Source organism: Borostomias antarcticus, assembly GCF_949987555.1.
Source record: "Borostomias antarcticus genome assembly, chromosome: 11".
Lineage (NCBI taxonomy): Eukaryota > Metazoa > Chordata > Actinopteri > Stomiiformes > Stomiidae > Borostomias > Borostomias antarcticus.
Window position 1 is genome coordinate 2884160 of NC_140244.1, and position 16726 is coordinate 2900885.

The 16726-nt window shown below is 45.0% G+C and overlaps 1 protein-coding gene across 1 annotated transcript; it reads left to right on the forward strand.

Moving 5' to 3' along the window:
• Positions 1–476: 476 nt before the first annotated feature.
• On the forward strand, positions 477–15329 carry elf3 (E74-like factor 3 (ets domain transcription factor, epithelial-specific); the record flags this gene model as incomplete). The annotated part of the gene is made up of 11 exons (XM_084445720.1): positions 477–553; positions 9416–9553; positions 10334–10435; positions 11060–11202; positions 12047–12274; positions 12473–12580; positions 12737–12826; positions 13785–13871; positions 14123–14230; positions 14646–14841; positions 15111–15329. The coding sequence occupies 11 exons, from the start codon at positions 477–479 to the stop codon at positions 15220–15222; spliced, it is 1389 nt and encodes a 462-aa protein (XP_084301846.1). The 3' UTR covers positions 15223–15329.
• Positions 15330–16726: the final 1397 nt, after the last annotated feature.

Below are 16726 nucleotides of genomic sequence, written 5' to 3' on the forward strand. Positions count from 1 at the left end.
GGTCCCTCAATATAGATCCATAAATATGAACATAACTATTCATGTGTTTCAAATGTAGTCCTAGACCTGCCATGTTGGGGACTAACACAGGTGTTTCCAAATGAATTAATTAGTTCTACTGTATAGGATTATATGCAGTAGAGCCAATCAACGAAATTGAAACACCTGTGTTGGTCCCTAATATGGCAGGTCTAGGACTACCTTTGAAACCCATGAATACATGTACATACCACAATATGAGTATGTACCAAAGTGCAAAGTGCAAGTTAATTGGTTAAACCTAACCATAGGACATGAAATAGTGGTCAGAGAGATGGAGGGGAGTGACAGAGAGGTTAGGAGTGGAAGAGTTTCTAGTAAAGATAACATCCAGCTGGTTGTCAGCCAGAAGAGAGGAGAGGTGAAGGTCAAAGGAGGAGAGGAAAGAGAGAAGAGGTTCCGATTTCTCAGTCTGGATGCTCAAGTCGCTGAGAAGGATGAGTGCGGAGCCGTTGTCAGGGAAGTGCGAGACTCTTGTGTCAAGCGTCCTCCAGCAACTCACCAGGGGGACCTGGTGAGCCAATCACAACAGCCAATGCCGAGCGTGACTGGATAAGTGACAGTGACAGCATGACATTCAGAAAAGGGCATGGAAAACTGTGGAACAGGAAAAAAAAAAGAAGATCATTTCCATTTCAGGTAAATAAGCAGGCCAGAGCTGCAGGTGTGGTAATGTTCTCTAGTGTGATCCAACTTTCATTTAGAGCAAGTATGCTGAGGGAGAACAAAGTACGTAGCCTGAGATGAACTCAATTTTTGGCACTGCCCACTGGCAACTCCAAAGCCCCCCTGTCACCACTTGCTCACCGTGAGTTGAGAGAGTAGGATAGAGGAGATTAACGAGCCGGTGGGGTTTGGATGTGGACCAACATTAAGGACACCCCCCAACAGAGGAAAGCACTGGAAAAGGTGATAACAATACAAGGTGATAACAATATCACCTGTACAGTAAAGATGTACAGTAGGGGTTGAGGGTGACAGTGTTTAAGATTAACATGTAAGGAGGTAGGGTTGAGGTTGATAGTGTTTAAGATGAACATGTAAGGATGTAGGGTTGAGGTTGATAGTGTTTAAGATGAACATGTAGGGTTGAGGTTGATAGTGTTTAAGATGAACATGTAAGGATGTTGGGTTGAGGTTGATAGTGTTTAAGATGAACATGTAGGGTTGAGGTTGATAGTGTTTAAGATGAACATGTAGGGTTGAGGTTGACAGTGTTTAAGATGAACATTTAAGGATGTAGGGTTGAGGTTGACAGTGTTTAAGATGAACATGTAGGGAGGTAGAGTTGAGGTTGATAGTGTTTAAGATGAACATGTAAGGATGTAGGGTTGAGGTTGATAGTGTTTAAGATGAACATGTAGGGAGGTAGAGTTAAGGTTAACAGTGTTTAAGATGAACATGTAAGGATGTAGGGTTGAGGTTGACAGTGTTTAAGATGAACATGTAGGGAGGTAGAGTTAAGGTTAACAGTGTTTAAGATGAACATGTAAGGATGTAGGGTTGAGGTTGATAGTGTTGTAGGGAGGTAGGGTTGAGGTTGACAGTGTTTAAGATGAACATGTAGGGAGGTAGGGTTGAGGTTGATAGTGTTTAAGATCAACATGTAGGGTTGAGGTTGACAGTGTTTAAGATGAACATGTAAGGATGTAGGGTTGAGGTTGATAGTGTTTAAGATGAACATGTAGGGTTGAGGTTGACAGTGTTTAAGATGAACATGTAGGGTTGAGGTTGACAGTGTTTAAGATGAACATGTAAGGATGTAGGGTTGAGGTTGATAGTGTTTAAGATGAACATGTAGGGTTGAGGTTGATAGTGTTTAAGATGAACATGTAAGGATGTAGAGTTGAGGTTGATAGTGTTTAAGATGAACATGTAAGGAGGTAGGGTTGAGGTTGATAGTGTTTAAGATGAACATGTAAGGATGTAGGGTTGAGGTTGATAGTGTTTAAGATGAACATGTAAGGATGTAGGGTTGAGGTTGATAGTGTTTAAGATGAACATGTAGGGTTGAGGTTGATAGTGTTTAAGATGAACATGTAGGGAGGTAGGGGTTAAGGTTAACAGTGTTTAAGATGAACATGTAAGGATGTAGGGTTGAGGTTGATAGTGTTGTAGGGAGGTAGGGTTGAGGTTGACAGTGTTTAAGATGAACATGTAGGGAGGTAGGGTTGAGGTTGATAGTGTTTAAGATGAACATGTAGGGTTGAGGTTGACAGTGTTTAAGATGAACATGTAGGGTTGAGGTTGACAGTGTTTAAGATGAACATGTAGGGTTGAGGTTGACAGTGTTTAAGATGAACATGTAGGGAGGTAGGGTTGAGGTTGACAGTGTTTAAGATGAACATGTAGGGTTGAGGTTGACAGTGTTTAAGATGAACATGTAGGGAGGTAGGGTTGAGGTTGACAGTGTTTAAGATGAACATGTAAGGATGTAGGGTTGAGGTTAATAGTGTTTAAGATGAACATGTAGGGTTGAGGTTGACAGTGTTTAAGATGAACATGTAAGGATGTAGGGTTGAGGTTGATAGTGTTTAAGATGAACATGTAGGGATGTAGGGTTGAGGTTGATAGTGTTTAAGATGAACATGTAAGGATGTAGGGTTGAGGTTGATAGTGTTTAAGATGAACAAGTAGGGTTGAGGTTGATAGTGTTTAAGATGAACATGTAAGGAGGTAGGGTTGAGGTTGATAGTGTTTAAGATGAACATGTAGGGTTGAGGTTGACAGTGTTTAAGATGAACATGTAATGATGTAGGGTTGAGGTTGATAGTGTTTAAGATGAACATGTAGGGTTGAGGTTGATAGTGTTTAAGATGAACATGTAGGGTTGAGGTTGATAGTGTTTAAGATGAACATGTAAGGATGTAGGGTTGAGGTTAATAGTGTTTAAGATGAACATGTAGGGTTGAGGTTGACAGTGTTTAAGATGAACATGTAAGGATGTAGGGTTGAGGTTGATAGTGTTTAAGATGAACATGTAGGGATGTAGGGTTGAGGTTGATAGTGTTTAAGATGAACATGTAAGGATGTAGGGTTGAGGTTGATAGTGTTTAAGATGAACAAGTAGGGTTGAGGTTGATAGTGTTTAAGATGAACATGTAAGGAGGTAGGGTTGAGGTTGATAGTGTTTAAGATGAACATGTAGGGTTGAGGTTGACAGTGTTTAAGATGAACATGTAATGATGTAGGGTTGAGGTTGATAGTGTTTAAGATGAACATGTAGGGTTGAGGTTGATAGTGTTTAAGATGAACATGTAGGGTTGAGGTTGATAGTGTTTAAGATGAACATGTAAGGATGTAGGGTTGAGGTTGATAGTGTTTAAGATGAACATTTAAGGAGGTAGGGGTTAAGGTTAACAGTGGTGTGGAAATATTGGGATGGAGAGAGGGGGCCTATGGGTAAAACTGCACGATGGTGGAAGGATGCAGAAAGGGAGGAGGGAAGGCAGGATGGAAGAATGGAGGGAGGGAGGGAGGGAGGGAGGGAGGGAGGGAGGGAGGGAGGGAGGGAGGGAGGTGTGTTGGTGAGAGAGGGAGGGTGTTCAGGCCACTGGGTTGATGAGATAGACGATACGAGGTCTGGCACCATAGCAAGTCTGGAGCTGCAGAAATAGAACTACTGTATGATCTGTTCTGGAGATTGTTATACATGTACACTTCCACACACACACACACACACACACACACACACACACACACACACATACATACATACATACATACATACATACATACATACATACACACATACATACATACTGTACACATACACAGTAAATCACCAGTGCCCCATGTCCAACTCTCTCCACACTGTGTTGTCTGTGGGGAGATGTATTATATGTGGGCCTGCAAAATGCCAAGTGGTGAATTAAATTAGCTGGGCTACCAGGCAAGCATGCAGGCTAAGTACTGTCTGAGCTCATCAACCAGGTTTGGACTTCTGTCATGTCAGCTGTGCAGCAGTAGATGCTACAGTGTTCTTTACGCTATTCATGTAAGATTACGTGCACTCACCAGTGACTATTTTCTTCACCATGTTGCCAGTTTTGTCAGTTTCTCCACTAGAGGGCAGTATGGTTGTGTTTGTAGTTCATTATGAGGTTTCAGATTCGGAGACAGCCACAGTGTTGACGTCAACTGTCGTTCATGGACTGTTGCTCGCGACACAGCACACACAACACACACAGCACACACAGCACACACAACACACACAACACACACAACACACACAACACACACAGCACACACACGTCTCCAGCAGTCGCTGGTGGACATTGTTCCCTGAATTTCTTCCATTCAAGCCATCCTCCTCCAGGGGCAGCCAGCAGCAGTGGGCAGACAATATTTATTGCACCCAGGGACCAATAAGCCAAAGTGCTCAGACCAGATCCTAGTAAGGCACCGGGCTGTTCTTCGTATTGGGTTCTTTGGGAGGAAACCCTTGTGAACACGGGGGAGAACACTCAAACTCCGCACAGAAAGGCCCAGGACCTTCTTAGGTACTGTGCCACCGTCCGCACATGAGCGATTTTGGGGTTCAGTGTCTGGGATCTGGGATTGACCACCTTGCATATAGGCTACATACACTATGGACAAAAGTATTGGGACACCTACACATTACACCTAGAGGATCTTTTATGACATCCCATTCTAAATGCATAGGCATTAATATTGAGTTGGTCCCCCCTTTGCAGCTATAATAGCTTCCACTCTTCTGGGAAGGCTTTCTACCAGATTTTGAGTGTGTCAGTGGGAATTGTAGTCCATTCATCCAGAAGAGCATGTGTGAGGTCAGACACTGATGTTGGATGAGAGGGCCTTACATCACCAAGCGCAATGCCAAGCCTTGGACGGAGTGGTGTAAAGAACACCGCCTCTGGACTCTGGAGCAGTGGAAACGTGCTCTGTGGAGTGACGAATCACGCTTCTCTATCTGGCAGTCTGATGGACAAGTCTGGGTTTGGCGAATGCCAGGGGAACGTTACCTGCCTGACTACATTGTGCCAACTGTAAAGTTTGGTGGAAAAGGGATAATGGTCTGGGGTTGTTTTTCTGGGGTTGGCCGAGATCCCTTAGTTCCAGTGAAGGGAAATGTTAATGCTTCAGCTTACCAAGACATTTTGGACAATTCTATGCTTCCAACTTTGTGGGAACAGTTTGGGGGAAGGCCCTTTTCTGTTCTATGAAAGTATTTATATACTTGGTTTAAGGTAGATTTCAAAGAACACGCGATGTGGTCGATTCAAGCTGGTTTCAAACAAAAGACAGTTTTATTCTGTTACGATTTGCAGAAAGAACTCAAAACAGGAAGTGTATCCTGGTCAAGAGTACTGAGACGCTGTCGTGCGGTCTCTTATAACATATAGAGGGAGGTGACGTGCACTCAGACAAAGGGTAAAGGGGAGTGACGTCACACTCCATCTAAACAGAGGGATTCTCTGGAACGGATGAAAAGGAAGGTTCACAGAGGTCTGTAGGAAAACAATAAGAAACAACTTGGAAGTAACACATTGGTGATACTTGAATTTCATTAACAGTTCCAGCATGACTGTGCCCCAGTGCACAAAGCAAGGTCCATAAAGGCATGGTTGGGTGAGGTTTGTGTGGAAGAACTTGACTGGCCCGCACAGAGTCCTGACCTCAACCCCATCCAACACCTTTTGGATGAACTAGAACGGAGATTGCGAGCTAGGCCCTCTCGTCCAACATCAGTAGCCTATCTAATGGTCTTCTGGATGAATGGGCAAACACAAACACACTCCAAAATCTTGTACAAAGCCTTCTCAGAAGAGTGGAAGCTATAGGACCAATTCCATATTAATGCCTATGAATTTAGAACGGAATGTCATAAAAGCTCCTGTAGGTGTAATGTGTATGTGGCCCAATACTTTTGTTCATACTTTTGTCCATTGTGCATGTGTGTGTGTGTATATATATATATATATACATAATCCTAATAACTAATACTAATTGTCCTGACAAGACACAACTGACGCCAGAGCAGACAACTTAGCTTACAGTACACCAAGCTGGCTCATGTCCATAACACACGTTCATACATGCACAGTCATACTGTACATTTACACACACCCTCCAGGTCTGTCAACCTTCTGTATGACCCAGATACTCAGGCATGACATCAACATGTGATGATTAACCAGAAACCAAACCAAAAGTCATCCGCTCTCAATACCCCTTTAGGCTACAGTAGTTCATCTTCGGTTCAGTGCTTTCTCTCTCTCTCTCTCTCTCTCTCTCTCTCTCTACCTACCTCTCTCTCTTTCTCTCTCCATCTCTCTACCTCTCTCTCTCTTTCTCTCTCTCCCTCTCTCTCTCCCTCTCTCTCTCTCTCTTTCTCTCTCGCTACCTCTCTCTACCTCTCTCTCTCTCTCTCTCTACCTCTCTCTCTCTCTCCCTCTCTCTACTTCTCTCTCTTTCTTTCTCTCTCTCCCTCTTTCTACCTATCTCTCTCTCTACCTCTCTCTCTCTCTCTACCTCTCTCTCTCTACCTCTCTTTCTCTCTCTACCTCTCTCTCTCTACCTCTCTCCCTCTCTCTTTCTATACCTCTCTCTCCCTCTCTCTCTATACCTCTCTCTCTCTACCCCTCTCTCTCTACCTCTCCCTCTCTCTCTCTCTCTCTCTACCTCTCTCTCTCTCTACCTCTCTCTCTCTCTACCTCTCTCTCTCTCTACCTCTCTCTCTCTCTCTACCTCTCTCTCTCGCCCCCTGGCAGCTTTCTAGAGCCCTCACCCCTGTCTGTGCTCTCAGGGGCTTTCCTCAGTCACTCATTGGCCAGCTGATGAGGACCACAGGGGGTTGTGGGTAGTAGAGGGTGGATGGAGGTGAGTTAGACATTAAATTAATAACCAGGTGTTTGTCCTCTACCAGACCCTGGAGTCCCCTGCTCAACCTGAACCCTGCTCTACCAGAACCCTCCTCTACCAGAACCCTCCTCTACCAGAACCCTGCTCTACCAGAACCCTCCTCTACCAGAACCCTCCTCTACCAGAACCCTGCTCTACCAGAACCCTGCTCTACCAGACCCTGGAGTCCCCTGGCATGCAGGAGAACCCCCCAAAAAAACAATTTTCCAAGGTTTTAATGTGATATACAATAAGAGAGGCAGCATAAGAAGGAAATAGAAGCAGTGGAGTATGATGACTTTGATGAGCAGCTCAAGAGCATTTATAATCAGCATGTCAGTGTCAAATACTTGACTTAGTATTATCCTGTACATTCCTGTACAGTGCCAAGGCCATATAAATGAAATGCACCTCAAATACATTTTAAATCATTTAAAAATAAACATAAAAAAAAAATATATAGGCCTATATATTTATATATATATTATATTATATTTGGGGTTAAGGATGATTCATCTTTTCTACTTGAATGCCTTAAATAAACACACTGACACTCTTAACGGTCCTCATTTGTCACACAGTATTTCAAAATTCCCAACAAAATCAGCGTCTTTTGTCTCCAAACGACTCATGTCCTCCGGATGTGGCGCAACACCTCTCAAAGCTCCAGCGCACCTGCCGCATTCACACCTTCTCCACGGTTGGTCTCTCCACGGTTGGTCTCTCTTTATCCCTCTCCCGTGCAGAGGGGCGCGGAAAGCCCCATCCTTTCAGGTGTGAGGAGAGGAGTGGCGGCGGTGGAGATAATGGATGACGGACGGAAAGAAAGGGGGCAAGACAGAGCGATGGAATTTTCCAGTTAACAGTCGGGTCCCTCCGGGTACGAAAGCCTCGACGCTAACAAGTCAGGTGACATTCCTTCTGGTTCTGTCTTCCTGGACGAGCGGAGGAAGAGGGAGGGGCCTAGCAGAGTTGTGACACTTGAAGGAGAACCATGAATGGGTGGGCTGGTATTGAAGTGCTAGAGGGTGATGGGTAGAGAGTGAATATGGAGGGCGTGACCAAGTAGAGAGAACAGGCAAGGGGTAAACAGTTAGGGGGTGAGAAGGTAAGGGGTGACCGATGTTCAAAATGAACAATGTTAATGACTGATTTTGCGTTTTACGACGTCGGTAATGTTGTTTATTTATTGTTATGTATGTGCCGAGACCAAGGATCACAAAGGAAATAAGTTTGACTTTTTTGTACCTCCTTGAATTTTTATAATGCATGATAATTATGTTAATAAAGTAATCTAAACAGATGGAGGATGACAAGAAGGGTGAACAGGTAGGGAGTGAACAGGTAGAGGTTATTTGCAGAAACCTGCAATGGCCACGTTTCCTGGTAAAGAACCTTCTTAAGGAACCCTTCTTAAGCAACCCTTTCTATGGGAGTTAAGAAGTACTTTGGAGTTAAGTGCTTCTTAACTCGTTCGGGAAACCCGGCCAATGACTGTTGTGACACTTGAGGTCACTGCCCTTACTGTTAATGAATATCTGTTAAGAAATAAATCACCACAATCTGGTATTTTAAAAAAGAAAATGAAAGCATTTAAGTAATCATTCATTTTTACCACACATAATGTGCTAGGAAATACTAGGTAATTGTTTTATCTCTATAATGGATAATTTATTGAACAAGGGCCTCAGTCAGGCTGTGCTACAACATCCATGCAATACCAAGTTGAACCACTAGGGGACGATAGTGAGTCACAACAAACTGTCAGTGACACGGGAAGGTGCAGCACGCAGAACACACCACCTGGAGCGACCTCTGAGATAATGGAGGGATTAGGCAGGGGTGTTTGTGGTGTATGCAATCAAACAGTCGGCTTTGCTCAGTGCCTCAGTTTCGGGTTCAGTGTGTTCAGTTCGGCCTAGTTTCATCTCAGTTTCATGTTAACATGCCAGATTGTTGCTACGCTTGGTGTCACTACTGCTATCACCTCAAGCATCCCAGACAGCAATCCGATCAGGGCCATATACAGGCCAGATCTGTCAATTGTGGCTTAGTTCCGGACCATATATGGCCCAGATCTGCTTGCTACTGTATCTGGGATCTCTTTTAACAGCAATAATCACTTTTAAGGCCAGCTTTAGTTTCTAGATTCGCAGTAGGTTTAACCAATACAGGTCATTGAGTTCACTCAATTCATATAGCTCACACTGAATGGGAAGACCTACAGCCAGATAGCAAGCGGATCTGGGCCATATACAGGCCAGATCTGGCACTTGTGGTTTAGTTCCGGCCATATATGGCCCAGATCCGCTTGGGAGAGAAAGGCCTAGGCCTACAGTGCATGACTCACTTTATTGTAGGCGAATCAAGAGAGTCAACAGCTTATTTATTGTGACCAAGGTTTAAACACGATAAAAGGTGAGTGGATTAGACTCACTGAAATGCACAACGTACTGTTATAAACCACCAAATCACTGCTCTAATTGACTACCGCCGATCCACACATCAGGAAGAAGGACGCCATGCCAACGGCACTCTTGTTTGCTTTGCCCCACCTGTTGTCCCTGGACTATCAGGCACACAATGTTCGAGGAACCACAGCCTTGGCAACTATATCCAGCGAGTGGCTGCCATGCACTGGCACCTGGTAAGCATGGCGGCGATGGCTGGCCCCGCCCCCCCTGGTCACCCAAACTGGAGAGAGAGATAAGGCTATCTTTGAGAGCCCCGGGAACAGGGTCAACGGTAAATATTAGGACAAATCTCTTAATTCTCCCACAGGGATAAACACGCAGGGGTTGTGAGTGTGTGTGTGAGAGAGAGGAAGCAAGTGTGTGTGTGTGTGTGTGTGTGTGTGTGTGTGTGTGTGTGTGTGTGTGTGTGTGTGAGGAAGCGAGTGTGTGTGTGTTTCTGTGAGGAAGCGAGTGTGTGTGTGCGTGTCTCCAGTATACATTTGTATTTCAATTATTCGAATTTCGATTATTCGTCAGGAATCCATACTTTATCTGAAAAACGGTTAACTGTGCTTCTTAATGCAACAACACATTACAGCTTCATTAATTATTAATCAATTAATGAAGTAATTGTTGGTCAACGCAGACTAGGTCAACTTTCACTGTTGACAAATGACTAAATGTGTGACTAGATGGAATTTTCTGTGTGCCATTATCTTGGCAAAGGCATAGAAGCTATTTTTAGACCTCTTCAACCCCCCTGCCCCCCCCCCCCCCCCCCCCCTACCCCAATGCCCCCTACCCCCTCACAACCGAGATCCCTCACCCCTCCCCCTTCCACTCTGTCACCAGATCACCTGAGCTCTCGTCATGGAGAAAGAGACAGGTATTGCATCGCAGAATGTTGTGTTTGTGTGATTGTGTGTGTGCGCGCGCGCGTGAGGATTGGCGAGATTATTATTTTTCTCTGGAAGGCGAGAGTGTGAGGGGGAGGGAGGCGTGGCTGATACCTCCATGGAATCCCCCACCTGCGTGGCCCCGCCCCCTTCCCTGGCTCCGCCCCTACACCTGTCACAGTAGGACTATAAAGGCCCATGAGTCAATCTGCAGGTGCATCATTGCTACAGACAGACAAAGAGAGAGGGACAAAGAGAGGGTGAGAGAGAGAGTGAAGAAGTGGGATAAACAGTGGCCTTGTACACACAAAGTGGATTATCACTGAGCACCTTTCCATCCCAAGCCTGCGTGTTAATCAGGTAGGTCTGAAGATGCTTGCTGGTTTGGTTGATGGATGTGATTCATGGCTAATTTGTCACCACAGTCACATTTTGCTAGTTTTGCAGATTGATGGACATGATTCTCAACTGTTTTGGCATAATAAATGTTGACAAAATCCGAAAATGTACAGTCAGTTGATTTTGTCATGCAGTAAAGTAGAATCAAATGTAATTTTGCACAATATTAATACAGTACACTGATTCAAGCTCATCGACCAATATTGTTTATTTTAAAGTATTCATGGCAACTTTCAAGAATTGGCACTCAATACTTTGGAAAGCAAAGCATTTAACATAAAACAAGCACTTAAACTATCTAGTTTAATTGAGCTTTCTAAACGTGTCCCTCAACTCGCTACAGTGTGAGTTGAGTCAGTGTAGTACAGTATTAAATCACTAACTCACCTGTCTCGGTGTTTCCAGAGAGGCCATGTCATCCCCACCCGACCTGAGCAGCGTCCTCACCCACGCTAACCTGACCATGTACCCCACCGGGGCTTCAGACGCCCTCACGCTGCCCTGCATGGACCCCCTGGAGACCACCACCTACAACCACAGCATCATGAGTAAGGACCACGTGCATAGGAATTGGTGTAAAAAAAATAAAAATAAAAATATTTTATAGTATAAATATTATAGATAGCGTTTTTAGTGTTCTTCAAACTGCAGGTGCACCTCACACATATATCCTTGTTCTTGTGCATCAGATCCTATCTTTGGTCTTCTTGGGCTCTAGACCCTAGTTGTTATCTTAGTGACGTTTCTGTGCAGAGAAGGGGCTCATGCTTAATTGTTTGCATTGTAAGCCTACTAAATTGCTCTTAGTGTGAGTACAGTTTTGTTTTGTTTGTTCGGTGGATACTTTTATACTTGCAACAATGACAAGAAATCTGATTCGACTGCTTTCCAAGCTGCCAAATTTGGCAATCTGTGTCTATTTGCCAGTATCTTACCTCATGCAAGCAGTTTCTGTTGGCACAAAATCAGCGTAAAGAGACCCGGACAAAGAGACAGAGGGAATGGCTGAACCTTTACGTGACCTCATTTAGAGAGCTGTTTGTCAATGTTTAACCACGGTCAATGTTTAACCTTACCAGGACACCAAATAAAACAATGTCGTCTCTTCATCCTTCAAACAACTTAAAGAGTTTCAACTCTGTGACTAGACAGAATGGTGTTGACTCACCTCTTTAGGCGGCTTAGCTGCCAAGCTGGTGATTGAGAGAGAAGATAAGTTTGATAGCCAGACATTTGGACTACAAACCACAAATGCACAGGTTTTAACATCAGAGGCTTTAATTGGCACTTGGGGCAACTTTGTGATTGAGGGTTGTGAGAATTTGGGATTTTTTGTTTGTTTATGAAGCGGCAGACTGTGAACAGAGGTTTGTCCCCCTGTGTCCCTCCCAGGTCCCTGGTACGAGGTGAACCCCCAGTACTGGACCAAGGATCACGTGTTGGAGTGGATCAGCTACAACGTCGAGAGCAACAAGTTTGACAGCAGCACCTTGAGTATGGCGCTCTGCACCATGGATGGACACACGCTCTGCCAAATGACTCGGGACCAGCTGCTGAACAACTTTGGCCTCTTCGGTCTGCAGCTCTATCAGAGTCTTCAGGAACTCAAGTCCAAATATGGTAAGGATCCTTCTGGATTGTTGTGTATTCATCAAGATAGATCTGAAATGTATTTATATATCAGTACGGGGAGAGAAATGCCGCATACATTTATTCAGACTTTTTCATTTGGAGAGTCAACATGCACTAATTCTTGTGCATGACGGAAGAGCATTTGTGTTCATGTGACGTCTCATTGGTTTGTCGTTTGCGTTACAGAGTTGACGACCATTTCGACAGATCTGAGCGAGACCTGCAAGCTCCTGGACATCTTCCTGGACAACTTCCCAGAATTCCCTTTCCTCAATTCCGTGACCATAGGCGAAGGTAAATACAGTCCAGCGCATGTTCACCTCCAGAGAAAGCGTCAGAGCATGGCGAGTCAGAGAAGCAGGACGCATCGTGCAGACTCCTGTTGTCTACTAATGCATGGTTCGTTTGCTTGTGTTCAGATGCTGATGTTGTGCTTTGTGGCTTTGACAGTGGCGAGGGACGACTTCTCGTGCAATTTCATGACACCTCACAGCGACGATGGTTATGACTCAGAGAGCCTGTACAGCAGCTCTTCCTCAGGTGAGCGACGTCACGACTTCCATACCCCTCCTTCTCCTCCTCTCCATCGTTCAATCTCCTCCACACCTCTACCCCTCCTCCTCTCCCTCCTCCTCCTCCTCCTGCTCCTCCTCCTCCTCCTGCTCCTCCTCCTCTCCATCGTTCAATCTCCTCCACACCTCTACCCCTCCTCCTCTCCCTCCTCCTCCTCCTCCTGCTCCTCCTCCTCTCCATCCTTCAATCTCCTCCACACCTCTACCCCTCCTCCTCTCCCTCCTCCTCCTCCTCCTGCTCCTCCTCCTCTCCATCCTTCAATCTCCTCCACACCTCTACCCCTCCTCCTCCTCCTCTCTCTCCTTCAATCTCCTCCACACCTCTACCACTCCTCCTCTCCCTCCTTCAGTCTCCTCCACACCTCTACCACTCCTTTTCCTCCTCCTCCTCCTCCTGCTCCTCCTCCTCTCCATCCTTCAATCTCCTCCACACCTCTACCTCTACCCCTCCTCCTCCTCCTCCTCTCTCTCCTTCAATCTCCTCCACACCTTTACCAATCCTCCTCTTCTCCATCCTTCAATCTCCTCCACACCTCTACCACTCCTCCTCCTCCTGCTCCTCCTCCTCTCCACCCTTCAATCTCCTCCACACCTCTACCACTCCTCCTCTCCTCCATCCTTCAATCTCCTCCACACCTCTACCACTCCTCCTCTCCTCCACCCTTCAATCTCCTCCACACCTCTACCACTCCTCCTCTCCTCCATCCTTCAATCTCCTCCACACCTCTACCACCCCTCCTCCTCTCCATCCTCTTACAGTATCTCCTCCTCACCTCATTTCCCTGGTGTTTATCTTCCTATTTATATCCATTCATTCTCCCCGTTAGACTTACTCAATATGTATGGGATAAAGTTACTGATAAAAAGGTGTTCAAAAATAAAAAGCAGCCATTTAACATGTTGTGTTTCCTGTATTTTCGTCCCAGGTGGGATCTTCAGCAGCCAGCAGCCCAGCTCTCCTGAGTCCAGGAGCGGGGATTCGGACCCAGAGTTCGCCTACCCTGCTATTGCAAGTAAGCAGCATAGACATTAGTTTGTATTTACTTCATGTATATCAATCAATCAATCAATCAATATCACTAGCATACCAATCAGGCTCTTCTAAAAAAAAAAAAAAAGTGGAAACCACACGTGTTGGTGTGTGCCAATAAATTTTGTGTAAACTTTTTCCATCCCCAATTAAATTAATAAGTGATCTCTCTTGACTCAGCGAATCTGAATCTCGGTTCATCGTTCTAAGTTCTCCAACTGCTCCTGTTGGCAGAACACATCAAGACGGAGAAGGTGGAGATCAAGAAGAGAGGCAGAGGGAGACCGCCCAAGATCAGCCGAGACCACTTCTTTCAGAACGCCTCCAAGAAAAGCAAGCATTGTGAGTAATCTTTCAATTCTGCAAAATACCGTCCGACAACCAAATACTGTACCAGTCCCAGATAGCAAGCGGATGTGTAATGATTCTGGGCCATATATGGGCCGGAACTAAGCCACAAGGGCCAGATCTGGCCTGTATATGGCTCAGATCCGCTTGCTATCTGGGGTGTCAGTGAGGATCTTATTCACAAGACGCTGTACACCAGCAGTAAACAATTATGAATAGAGTGCTGTATTCATACGCACACACTTTGCATCCATTTTGCATCTTCACAGCCGTGGTCAAACGGCAGGTGTTTTCAGTAGCACAAACAGGCACACACACACACACACACACACACACACACACACACACACACACACTCTGCTGCTCCACTCTCCACGTTCTAAGCGTTCTCTCTGCCCGCGCCCCTCAGCGCCCCGTGGCACCCACCTGTGGGAGTTCATCCGGGACATCCTGGTCCACCCGGAGCAGAACCAGGGCCTGATGAAGTGGGAGGACCGTCGCGAGGGCGTCTTCAAGTTCATCAAGTCCGAGGCCGTGGCCCAGATGTGGGGCCAGAAGAAGAAGAACAACACCATGACCTACGAGAAGCTGAGCCGCGCTATGAGGTGAGCCGCCGTCTCAGTCTGCTATGGAATAGGGGGGGGGGGGTTTCTTTCTAAGGTGCTACAGCTGTTAGCATTAGCATGTTAGCATTAGCATGACAAAACAAAGAATCAGAGTCCGTCCCAGATAGCAAGCAGATCTGGGCCATATACAGGCCAGATCTGGCCCTTGTGGCTTAGTTCCGGCCCATATATGGCCCAGATCCGCTTGCTATCTGGGGTGGAACCCTCAATTTGAGTTAATCTTAATGGCGATGGCTCCCCCTCCTCAGATACTACTACAAGAGAGAGATCTTGGAGCGAGTGGACGGACGACGCCTGGTCTACAAGTTTGGGAAGAACTCCAGCGGATGGAAGGTGGATGAGAACGGGATGAGGGTGTGAGACGAGCGCCGGGCAGGCAGGTAGAAGCCAGCTGGATGACGGTGGTGTCCTCGTAACAGACCGCTGTGTAATGTCCTATGCTCCACATAGGATGTAAATACGTGGGACATCCCTGACCTACCTGTATCAGACATTAACTTCTCTCTCACGGGGGAGGTGTTGCAAAAAAATGTAAGCCAGTGTTTTTGGCTCCAGTAGGTTTTATGAACCAATATTGTTGTTGTACAGTGTTTGTTGTTGCATCTAATATTTACTGCAGTAACAACTGTATGTGTCTGCTCTCTTAGTTTTTGGGCAGGCATTGTTGTGGACGGCTGTGAGTTTGAGTCATGTATTGTTGAAGGGTAAAGGCTACATTAGTTCCCATCAACGCAGAGGCCGTTTAAGGTTATGGTTAGGGTTTAGTTTAGAGTTGGGTTAAGGTTAGGCTTGGGGTTAGAGTTAGGTTTAGGGTTAAGGTTAGGGCTAGGTATAGGGTTGGGTTAAGGTTAGGGCTAGGTTTAGGGTTGGGTTATGGGGGCCGGGTTTGACCAGTCTCTGCGGGAATGGGAACTAGCCACCGATTGTTGTAGCCACTCTCAGGACTCTGCCTCTGTAATCTCTCTCTCTTCCCGGGATACATATTGATAAAGGGCGATATTTAGGCAACCATTTGGGCTTGTGGGCATTAATGATTCGTATTGTTAGCGCTTTGCATATATTGTTTTTTTATTTCTTTTTTATTTCTTTTTCAATGTTATTTTTTTCTTATTTGAAGGGGGAAACTATCTCTGTGCCAAATATCACTTAAGAGAGTTTTATGTTGTTTGGAAATAATGTTTTGACAACTGTTTTAACCTCTTTCACATTCATTATGAAGGGTTTTTAGGGAGAGAAGAAGCAAGCCAAAGTGAGAGTATAGGGAACTAGATGAAGGGACTAGTAAGCAAACTGGTGACATGAAGATAATAGCATTAAGGCTATCCGTGAATTATATTTCTTTGGTACCAATTTGAGGTGAATTTAGATAATTTCACTTGTGTTTATGAAAAGCCATTTTATTGACCTACAGTATAGTTTCATTGGTATATAACCAGACTAACGTAAATACAGTTTGTATTAATCAGTCACAAATCCCTGGATCATGTTCTGATTGCTATTATTTAGCTGATCTGTACTAAAGTAGATCACTCAATATTATGTGTATGAGAATTAAATCTCAGATTGTATTGTATTGGCTTTACATTTGTGTATGGCATATTGTTTTTTTATGTACAGAAGAGTCTTTTTACGGAAATAAACTAATTTTAAAATATGACTTTTGAAATGTCTTGTGTGTTCAGTTCTCACTTACAAAGCTACCCTGTGTGTATATATATCAAACCTACCTTCCCTTGCATGTCTGAAACTATAGACTGTAGGTAATTGGAAGTCTTCATTAATTTATTGTATCGATCTAAAGAATAAATATTCAGGTTTGAAAGCATCTTGCCCAGGAAACTATTCCCTTGCTGTTTAGCCTGAA